Raw genomic sequence first — 11,304 nt, 5'->3', positions numbered from 1 at the left:
CCCTTGGTACTTGGGATGTGGCCCTTGTCGACCTCTGGCAATCCAATATTCGATCGACTGGATCAAGATAGGAAAGGTGCCATTGACCCTATTTTCCACTTGGTTTTCGACAATGGTGGCCATGTTTGCTTTTAGGGTCGCCAATTCTTGCTTAACTACATTAAGTTTTTCTTGGAGGGTGCGGACGGTGTCTGCATTTTCTTCTTCGGCTCCACGCGAACCGCTTGAAGAGGACCCGGCGACAACGTCATTGAGTTTTTGGCAAAACGACATGGCTAACTAATCAAAATTGAAAAGTATTAGTATTCAAAAAAGAAATTCACAGGAAAATTTGGCATGACCTGTGCTAAAAATGGACATATGGAGTGCTAGAAATTTGTCGAAATGGAAATTAATCAACATTCCAACAAAACATCAGCAACTCATATTCCTGTAAAATATGAAGCATATCGACAACCAATCAAACATATACAATGCAATCGGCAACTCATACAAGCATTTCATCGAACAGGTGAAGGGCGAGCGTGCAGTGCATACCAAGTGGGGACGGGCCAGGGAGCGCGACGTAGTCGGCGGTAAGGAGGCGTGGCGCGGCGCGGCGTGGTCGGCGGGAAGAAGGCGTGGCGCGGTCAGCGGCCGGCCGGCAATCCAAGGCGCGGAGTGGAGAAGCGGGGGTCAGCGGCGTGCGCGACGGATTTGTGAACTGCTCGCCGAGGGGGGAAACTGAAATGCGCATCTGCAAAGTTTGGTTTAAGTCAATATAACAATAGCGGTCTTAGGGAGGTGCGCTTCCACTATTTGTCGATCTACTCAGTCGTGAACTAGTGGCAGCGACCGATGATCTCGTACCAGTCGCGTGCCAGTGGTGCAGCGCGCTACAGATAAATTTTGTACCAAGACGCAGCAGGGGCCCACTTACTAGTCACGTGCATTGACTTGCCACACACTGCCAACAATGTGCTACTAGTCGCGTGCCAGCTTTCCGCGCGCTTCTACAAAGAATAGCAGCGTGCTGTGGCAGCTGCGTGATGCCATTAGTCGAGTCTCTATAGCCTTTTCCTTACTAGTGACTCCAGCTCTTAGATTATATGTGTTGTTGTTGTTGTTGTTGTTGTTGTTGTTGATCTTCTGGCACCACTAGTGATCCTTCCCTTCTCCACTGCTTGTTGGATCTTGCTTTAGAGCTCCGTCTATTGATGTGACCATGGTGGATGAACTTCTAAAGAACTACTCTTGCTGTTCTACTGATTCTGATGGTTGGTACTTGCGGCTGTCGATGGAGAGCTATACCTTGCTGTGCAATGCTATTCGAAGCGCGCAAGGCAATTCCCTTTCCTTGGTCGACAGGTTACCCCTGGTGACTAAGTTGCGTGCGTGTGGGTTGGAACTTGGGTTCTGCCTAGTAACCTACTTGTCATGTCTTGGTTCTTGATCCATGTGATCAGCTCGGCTATATTGATATTATCCCCTATGGTTAGTTATTTTTTACTGCCAAGTGGCAATGCCACTTGTTTTCTTTTTGTGTTTCTTGGCTTTGCTTGCAGGTGATCAAGAATAAGAGATGATCAAGATTTTGAAGACTTAGGTAGGTTTACTATTTTCTGGTTTTGTGAACGATGTAATCTTCTTCTTTTTTTACTTATTTATATTTATGATAAGCACGAAATATTGTAAAGATAATGTATCTCTGTCCTTTATCAATAAAGCTCAATTTTCCTTATTGAGATCTTATTGTAATATTATTTCATAATGTTCATTTCAATTCAAATAGATTTATTATTTACTATTCTTATTTGAATTCAAAGTGTTTACTTGAATTATATTCAAGATAATGTTTTGAATTTAATATATACCATTTCTTTTGATTTCAAATTTGAATTTGAATGTCAACTCAAATTTACTTCCCCTCTCAAAACCTTAGTTGCAAAGAGGTCATATCGAAATCTATCGCACCCTCGCCACAGCTAAACCCTAATTGCACTAAGAGGGAGATTCGATCTCCCTAATTTTTATGCAATTAAACACGAAAATTCTCCCGTTTTATGATGAAATGCACATCCCTTATAAACTCTATCCAACCTGGGATGTTACATATGCCCTTTTATTTCTAAATGGACCTAACACACTTTTGAAATGTTACAAAAATTGAAACAAAAAATTGCACATGCATCTTCACGTCCTATGCGGTCACAAAGTCGTTTAATGAAAAACCTAATTGCCGTGTGGCATGTGTGAAAGAGACAAAATTCGATGCGAAATGTAAGGCTTTTCAAAAGATAATTCTATTTTTTACATATACCATAAAAAGTATCGTTTTTTTACGAAACTTCACGAACGCATCTATATTTTAGGGATGTACATGTAGATTTTTTGTCAAAATGTTTTGACACTTCGAAACACTTTTTTTTGGGTAGAGGGAGCATATACACTCATGAGTCGAATTGAGTTTCCTATAAATCAGCGACAACTATCATAGAACGGAGGGAGTAACTTGCACGAAAGTTGCACTGTTACAAAATGTAGCTGCGTTCCAAATCGACTTAAACATGTAAAAAAGCTTAGTATATTTAGCACTGTATCAAAATGGTAAAATTTGCTCCACTTTAAACATGAAAAACCGAATTGTCGTGTGGTGTGTGTGAAAGATACAAAATTTGATGCTAAAAGTAAGGTTTTTCAGAAGATAATTCTTTTTTTACATAGACCATAAAAATATCATTTTTTTAGAGTGAATTACATTTTTTACCCCCATGTTTGTCATTTGTGATAGAAATTACCCAATTTAACAAGATTTTTTTCTAGCTACCCCATTTAGTGAAATATGTGCCAGATTTTACCCCTTTAAGACAGGAGATTTTGTCAAGTGAGACCCATGCCTATTTTTTTTTTGAAGTAGACCCATGACTATTTGACGTATTCTATTTTGTTGTTTTGTCTCCTTCTTAGTCAATGCATCTACATCTCTGTAGAGTTTAATCTACTAGTGTTCAGTGGGACTTCGCCATGGCTGAAAACTTGCAACTGCTCCCAACACATCGCATAAGGTGGTGATCGCTTACTACAGTCTAATGGTGGTGCGCAAGCTTTAGGAGCAGCAGCATGCCCGTATGCCACTCTTCACCCACCGGCTCAAGCAGGGAACGTGCTCAACTATGACCCTAGCTGATGATGAATTGCACCCATTCAGGATCATAGCTGGCCGTGGCCGCTGACATGGTAGATGATATCCATTCGAAGCAATAGGAGGATATTTTCAGTCGATGATCAAATACATTTGGTCTTTTCTTTGCAATAGCAGGAGCACGGTCCATCCGTATTTGATCACGGACGAACAAGTTAATGTGCAGAGATTGATTTCATTTAGAGGTGCGGGGAGTGATCTGGGATGGACCCGTGAACATATATCTATCAAGTGGTGCACTAAGTAGACATGACAAACCAAGGCCCAGCCAATAGACCGCTTTTCATTCTTAAAATGGGTAAAATGTGGCACATATTTGATAAAATGGGGTAAATGAGAGGAATTTCTACTAAATGGGGTAACTGTTGTCACAAATAACAAACTAGAGGGTAAAAAATGGAATTTACTCTTTTTTTTACGAAACTTCACGAACGAACATATAGAACATTTTTTTTTTCGAAACTTCATAACCGGATTCACCTCCTGCCAACCAGATCAAGATAAGGCCGGTGGCAGCGTGACCATTCATACCGCTTTCGTTTCATCTTTAAAGCCGATTGATGTCTGCTGATCTTGGCGTGGTCCAAATGAAGGAGGATTTTGTGTGATTCACATAAAACCAGCGTTCACATTTGAGTCACAATCATCCTTCTTATATACGGCACCATAGGCAATCAGAGAGCAGGAGAAAAAATTCGTACCCCTTACACAGGCAAGCAATCGAGAAATCCAATGGCGCCCGGAGCCGGAGGAGGCGACGAGCTGAAACTACTGGGAGCGTGGCCGAGCCCGTTCTTGCACAGGGTGCGCCTCGCGCTGCACCTCAAGGGGATCACAAACTACGAGTATGTGGAGGAGGACCTCACCAACAAGAGCGATCTGCTCCTGGCCTCCAACCCCGTGCACAAGAAGATCCCTGTGCTTCTCCACGACGGCAGGCCCGTCTGCGAGTCCCTCGTCATCCTCCAGTACCTCGAGGACGCCTTTCCCGGAGCTGGCAACGCCCTCCTCCCCGCCGACCCCTACGACCGCGCCGTCGCCCGCTTCTGGGTCGCTTACGCTGACGACATTGTACGTCTACCCTGTGCTCCGATCAACACTCATAGCCTCTCAGTTTGAGCTAGCTGCTCCATTTTGATTATTTACCCCAGCGTATGTGCGCGCAGTTCTTTGCTGCGTGGATCAAGTCGCTCATGGGGACAACGGAGGATGAGAAGGCGGCGGGGACGACGGCCGCGCTTGCGGCGCTCCAGACGCTGGAGGGCGCGTTCGGGGAGTGCTCCAAGGGGAAGCCTTTCTTCGCCGGCGACGAACCTGGGTACATGGACGTGGCGCTCGGGGGCTACCTTGGTTGGATGCGCGCCTACGAGGTGGTGGCCGGCGTGAATCTCCTGGACGCCGGCCGAACACCCCTCCTGGTGGCGTGGGCGGAACGCTTTGCCGGTCTGGACGCTGCCAAGGGGGTCTTCCCGGAGGTCGACCAGATCGTCCAGTTCGCCAAGGCGCTGCAGGCACAGACTGCGGCCTCTGCTGCTCCGAATAACTGACATGTGATGCAATGGTTGAGGCTAAGCCGGCGCAGTTTCAGTAGTATACTTCGTTGTTGCTGCTGCTCGATCGAAATAAAGATAGGAACCAAATATTGATTTGGAGGGGATACTCTTTAATTAATAGGATTTTAAAAGATTTGTGGAGGATTGAAATCTTATGGTTTTTTTCTTTTTTGGAGAAGCCGTTTGATTTCTAGGATCGTATCTCAACAAAAATACTTCATAAGAATCTTGTAGTGTTAATTTCATAGGACGAAACATTAAGTTAGGCCTCATAAAAATTTCTTCAACACAATCAAAGAGAATATATATCTCTTTTTAAGTTTTTATAGAAACTTAAGCCTACACGTTTTCTATTCCTAAGTTTTTCCCCTATGAATCAGAGAGCGTAAACATGAAATCTCATAACCAGAGGTCTAGATCAAGATCAGGCCGGTGCTAGCCTGGCCATTAATACGGCTTTTATTTCATCTTTAAAGGTGATCGATATCTGCTGATCTTGGCGTGGTCCAAATCAAGTAACCAACGAGGATTTTCTCTCGCACGACAAAGAATCATTGCACGGTAAAACTACTAATGACGCACAGCAAAGAAGGTTGACACGGCAAAGCCATAATTTGGCGCACGGCAAAGAATAAAACCACGGCAAAATCAGAAAACCACACGGCAAAGGGATCACACGGCACAGCTGCGCTTTGCCGTGCGCCTCAATCTCACACACGGTGAAGTTTAGAGTGGATCGCTCACGTGGCCTACCCCACGTACAACATGGCCCCATAACCCACGACCACATGGCCCCATAACCCACGTACCCTCTCCTTCCTCTGCTTCATATCTTCTTCCTATCTCCTTCCTCTGCTTCACATATCCACGCACACGCACACGCCCACGGCAGCTTCACATCTCCTCGCGCGCGCACAGCCTCGTCGGCCACCACCTCCTCCTTGCGCGCGCTGGCGTCCCGGACTCGGCCAGCTCCGACAGCGGCCGCGCGTCCTTGAACCCTTGCCGCACCCACCTAATGATCTCCGACGCCTGCGCCTTCTGCCCCTCGGCGAGCGTGACGCCTGTTCCAGCGACCGCCCAGTGAGCAGCTCCAGCAGCAGGACGGCCTCGTCGCCGGCGCTCCGTCTGCGCGCGCTCTTCTCCCCGACCGGCGTGGCCGCGGTGGCGAGCGCGGGGCAGAGAGCGATCGCATGGCCTGTCCGCGACCGGCGTGGCCGCGGTGGCGCTCGCTCTTCTGCCCCTCGGCGAGCGCGACGCCTGTTCCGGCGACCGCCCGGTGAGCAGCTCCAGCAGCAGGACGGCCTCGTCGCCGGCGCTCCGTCTGCGCGCGCTCTTCTCCCCGACCGGCGTGGCCGCGGTGGCGAGCGCGGGGCGGAGAGCGAGCGCACGGCGAACCGGCGTGGCTGCGGCGGCGAGGGAACACGCGGCGACGGGCGGGCGCACGGCGAACCGGCGTGGCTGCGGCGGCGAGGGAACACGCGGCGACAAGAGGGCGCGCGGCGAGCACCCTTCAGCCGGCGACATGGCGTGACTGGCAGCGACGACGGCTCGCTGGTGTGAGCGCATAGGCATTTTTATTTTATTTTGCTTGAAGCTCTTTGCCGTGCAGTAGAACCAAAACGCACGGCAGAGGCACTAGCCACTAGGCACACGGCAATGAGAGGTTGCATGGCAAAGAGGATGGGCGGACGGGAAATGGAGGAAAGCACGACAAAGATGTTGCCGTGCAGTTTTGGCGAGGCGCACGACAACGATGCCGTTGCCGAGACAGACATTGCCGTGCCGTCTTTGCCGTGCGGCACCGCACGGCAAAGGCTTTGCCGTGCAAACAACAGCCTTTGCCGTCGATTTGCTTGCACGGCAACGACAATCATTCCCGTAGTGATAGTTAGTAACATCACACATCTCAAGCCATTTTGGTGACATGGCATGTTAATAAATGAAATAAATGAAGAAAGATAGTGAGTTGGTAACTAGCTATATTACCATAACATCACACACCCTAAGACAAAATGAATCTACAATATAATAAATGACACAATGCATAACACCACATATAAGTTACTACCCACTATGAAGTTAGTAACCTAAACTAGTAACATGGTAAGTTACTCCCCACTATGACCAGCCTTATATACCGCGCCATCGGCTTTTGTTTTCAAAACATTATACCCCCGGTACAACGCAAGCATTCGAGAACTAATCCAATGGCGTCCGGAGCCAGAGGTGGCCAAGAGCTGAAGCTGCTGGGCGCGTGGCCAAGCCCGTTTGTGCACAGGGTGCGCCTCGCGCTGCACCTCAAGGGGATCACCAACTACGAGTATGTGGAGGAGGACCTCACCAACAAGAGTGACCTTCTCCTGGCCTCCAACCCCGTGCACAAGAAGATCCCCGTGCTCCTCCACGGCGGCAGGCCCGTCTGCGAGTCCCTCGTCATCCTGCAGTACCTCGAGGACGCCTTCCCCGAAGCTGGCAACGCCCTCCTCCCCGCCGATCCCTACGACCGCGCCGTCGCTCGCTTCTGGGTTGCTTACGCCGACGACATTGTACGTCTACTCCGAGCTCCGATCTGCGCATGCATGAATACCCCATAACCTTTTAGTTTTAGCTAGCTAGCTACTCCATTTTGATTTTTACCCCAACGTGTGTGTTGCGCAGTTCTTTGCCGCGTGGATCAAGTCGCTCAAGGGGACGACGGATGATGAGAAGGCGGCGGGGATGGCAGGCGCGCTTGCGGCGCTCCAGACGCTGGAGGGCGCGTTCGGGGAGTGTTCCAAGGGGAAACCTTTCTTCGCCGGCGACGAACCTGGATACGTGGACGTGGCGCTCGGGGGTTACCTTGGTTGGATGCGCGCCTACGACGCGGTGGCCGGAGTTAATCTCCTCGACGCCGGCCGAACACCCCTTCTGGTGGCGTGGGCGGAGCGCTTCGCCTTGCTGGCTGCTGCCAAGGGGGTCTTCCCGGAGGTCGACCAGATCCTCCAGTACGGCAAGGCGCTACAGGCGCGGACTGCAGCATCTGCTACTCCGAATAACTGAGATGTAATGCGATGGTTAACGCTAAGCCGGCGTAGTTTCAGTACTTCTGTGTTGTTGCCGGTGCTCTATCGAAATAAAGATGGGAATCCCTACCTACATTCCAAAGCTTAAGGTCTATAACTTTTTCAGAAAATCAAACTATGTTGAGTTTGATCAAGTTTTTATCAAAAATTATTAACATAAAAAGTACAAAATCAATATCATTAGATAGATAATGAAATATATTTTCATATAGTGTCTACAAAATATCATATTTATTCATAGATTCTTCTAAAAATTTAGTTAAATTTTATTACGTTTGACTTTTCAAAAAAAAAAGCCTTAAGTCTTGAGATGGAGGTAGTATTAATTTGGTGCGGATACTTTAAGTAGCTGGTTAATTGCTTGCGTTTTTATCTGTGACGAAATGTTGCCTTTTTTCGAGATTACAATATGGAAAAGTCTTATTTACAGCAAATTGTAGCTACAGCCGATTTCTATGTTGCTCCCGTCACCACCTCCATCTCTTTTTTCTCCATGATCCATCCCCATCCTACCTTCTTATCTCTCCATGCGAGCCCCTGCCCACCTTCTTCCCCGTGCTCGCCGCCGTGGGCCACCACCGGGAGACCACGCCCCCTTCTCACAGTGCCATCATTGGGAGGTCACGGCCCTCCTATTTCGCGCGCCTATGCCGGGAGGTCATGGCCACCCTTCCCACGCCAAGGTCGTGCTCCCTTGCTCCAACTCCAAGTGCCGCCACCGGGAGGCCCTGCCCCCTCATACTCGACATGCCGCCGCGCGCTTCCGCCACCGCGAGCTAGCCGACACCTCGCCACACGCTCACGCCCCACCGGGTGCTCCCGCCGCCGCGCACTCCGATCACCGCAAGCCGGCTGCATGTTCCTACCACCGTGCGCTCCGGGCGCCACCGCGCCCTCACACGATATGAAGATCAGTTACCCATTCGGGCTTGGCTCGATCAATTGCGCCGCCCCGATATGGGCGGCTGTTGGGACTTGGGCCCGTGTTTCTCATCTGACAACTAGACGCGAGCTTGCGGGACCTGTCTCACACGCTCATTTGTAAGACTGAGTTTTTTTGTTTAATAAAAGCGACCGACGAGCTCCAGTCAGTCATGGTTGTGACTTTGTGGTCCTTGGAGAAGATCAACTTTTAGAGATTTTTGTCGATGTTAGACACGTCGTTGCGATTTGTTACATGTGTAAATAGTTTTTGGTGTGTCACGGGATGTTTGGTTCGTGGCCACATTTTATTTTATTTTTGAAATGGAACACACATATTCCATTAACGAGTAGGCACATCATGCAAGCTGGCCACCATGACCCTTACATGCAGTGACTCAGACCAGAGTGATCTGTAGTCCTGTCGGCTGGCGCCATATGCCGCTAGGCAATGTGCGATTTTATTACATTCCCTCGGGACAAAAGAGAAAATTAATTTATCAAAGTTCAAAAGTAAACTAAGTTTAACTTCACGTACGGTAGATAACACCTTCAGGTGCTAGGTCAAAGTCCCTCGATTGAATAGCTCGGAGCAAGTTTTGGGAATCGGATTCAATCTGAATTTTCTGCATGCCCCATGACGCTGCTGCTTGTACAACTTCTGAACATGCCTGCACTTTTGCTTGTGCTTGCCAAGCCAAAATTTGGTTGCCACAGTTTAATTGACATGCGTTTGGCGTTTGGTTTTTACCATACTTTATTACATGCATGGTCTACTTGTCATAGAGTCAACTTTTCTGCCAACTTTTACCAAAGTTTTGTAAAGACAGCAGTAGTGATTATAGTAAACAGCAGGATTAAAATACTGTAGGCATAGGGATGGATGAACGGACGCTGCATGGATAAGATAACTAATGTAATAATCAAGATAAGGCATTTGCAGATAATAATAAAACAATATCCAAGTACTAAATAACCATAAGCATGTGTTCCGTATATAGTCGTACGTGCTCGCAATGAGAAACTTGCACAACATCTTTTGTCCTACCAGCCGGTGGCAGCCGGGCCTCTAGGGAAACTACTGGTAATTAAGGTACTCCTTTTAATAGAGTACCGGAGCAAAACATTAACACTCCGTGAACACATGTGATCCTCATATCACAGCCTTCCCCTCCGGTTGTCCCAAATTCTGTCACTTTGGGGCCTCGGGTTCCAGACAGCAATATGTGTATACAACTTGCAGGTAAGATCATAAAACAATGAATATCATCATGAATCAATAACATGTTCAGATCTGAAATCATGGCACTCGGGCCCTAAGTGACAAGCATTAAGCATAACAAGTTGCAACAATATCATAAAAGTACCAACAACGGATACTAGGCACTATGCCCTAACAATCTTATGGCTATTACATGAACAATCTCATCCAATCCCTACCATCCCCTTCAGCCTACAACGGGGATTTACTCACACATGAATGGGGGAAACATGGATGGTCGATGGAGAGGCGTTGGTGGCGATCATGGCGATGATCTCCTCCAATTCCCCGTCCCGGCAGGGTGCTAGAACGGAGTTTCTGATCCCGAAATAGGGTTTTCGATGGCGGCGGAGTTCCGGATGTCTTCTGGAAAATTGGTCGAACTCCCGTGCGTTTTTAGGTCAAGGGCTTTAAGTAGTCCAGAGGGGAGCGCCGGGGGCTGGCCGAGGCGGCGTCCCATGTGGCGGCGCGGCCATGGGCCCACCGCGCCGCCACGTGGTGTGCGCGCCTCATGGCCCCCTCCGTCTCGTCTTAGGCCCATTGCAATTATTTCCGGGGATTTTCCTGAAAGTTGATTTTCTGCACAAAAATAAGACACCAGGGCAATTCTGCTGAAAACAACGTTAGTCCGTGTTAGTTGTATCCAAAATACACAAATTAGAGGCAAAACAATAGAAAAAGTGTTCGGGAAAGTAGATACGTTTTGGACGTATCAACTCCCCCAAGCTTAGCTTATTGCTTGTCCTCAAGCAATTCAGCTTAACAACCGAGTGCGATAAAAGAATTTTCACGAACACATTTGCTCATATGATGTAAATATTCTCATTATATGGACGAGTACTTAGGCAATTCATAATAAGATAAATGCAAATAAAGTCATCTAATAGTTATGTCAATCATGAAAAAGATACCAACAAACTAATAATAAGCATCATGAAACATATCTATCAGCAGGATTGCAATGCTCATAAAAAGATATGATAAAGTGGTATCTCGCTTGCCCGTATTTGTACAGCAAAACATAAATGCCCAGGCACCTCTGAAATTCATGTGAAGACTAGAAGTAAAGATTATCAAATATAAAAGCATCAAAGTTATACCACAGTTAACCATATTCTGGGGCAAACATATTACACTAAGAATGACAATTATGCTCTCAAGAAGGTGCTCAAAGAAAGGATGGTGACTCAACATAAAAGTAAAAGATTGACCCTTCGTAGAGGGAAGCAGGGATTAACATGTGCTAGAGCTTTTCATTTTTAAAAAGAAGTAAAATTGTTTTGAGAGGTGTTTGTTGTTGTCAACGAATGGTAGTGGGCACTC

The 11,304-nt window shown here is 47.6% G+C and overlaps 1 protein-coding gene and 1 pseudogene across 2 annotated transcripts; both read left to right on the top strand.

The window, feature by feature from the left end:
- The first annotated feature begins 3,775 nt into the window (after window positions 1-3,775).
- Window positions 3,776-4,884, top strand: LOC124666460 (probable glutathione S-transferase GSTU6). 2 transcript variants are annotated; one of them, XM_047203795.1, is made up of 2 exons: window positions 3,776-4,252; window positions 4,348-4,884. In XM_047203795.1, the coding sequence occupies exons 1-2, from the start codon at window positions 3,914-3,916 to the stop codon at window positions 4,726-4,728; spliced, it is 720 nt and encodes a 239-aa protein (XP_047059751.1). In that variant the 5' UTR covers window positions 3,776-3,913; the 3' UTR covers window positions 4,729-4,884. The 2 variants fall into 2 exon arrangements, with proteins under 2 accessions (XP_047059751.1, XP_047059750.1); XM_047203794.1 differs by having other exon boundaries at window positions 4,333-4,884.
- A 1,548-nt stretch (window positions 4,885-6,432) lies between these two features.
- On the top strand, window positions 6,433-7,776 carry LOC124663610 (annotated as a pseudogene).
- The last annotated feature ends 3,528 nt before the right edge of the window (window positions 7,777-11,304 follow it).

Source organism: Lolium rigidum, chromosome 6 (genome assembly GCF_022539505.1).
Source record: "Lolium rigidum isolate FL_2022 chromosome 6, APGP_CSIRO_Lrig_0.1, whole genome shotgun sequence".
Lineage (NCBI taxonomy): Eukaryota > Viridiplantae > Streptophyta > Magnoliopsida > Poales > Poaceae > Lolium > Lolium rigidum.
Note: the sequence above shows the minus strand (reverse complement) of the source record. Positions and strands in the feature narration are given on the sequence as shown.

Excerpts from the sequence above, each read along its gene's own strand:
- LOC124666460 (XM_047203794.1), top strand. The coding sequence starts at position 3,914 with ATGGCGCCCGGAGCCGGAGGAGGCGACGAGCTGAAACTACTGGGAGCG. Across the intron at positions 4,253-4,332 it reads TCGCTTACGCTGACGACATT|CGTATGTGCGCGCAGTTCTT; the intron begins GTACGTCTACCC and ends TATTTACCCCAG.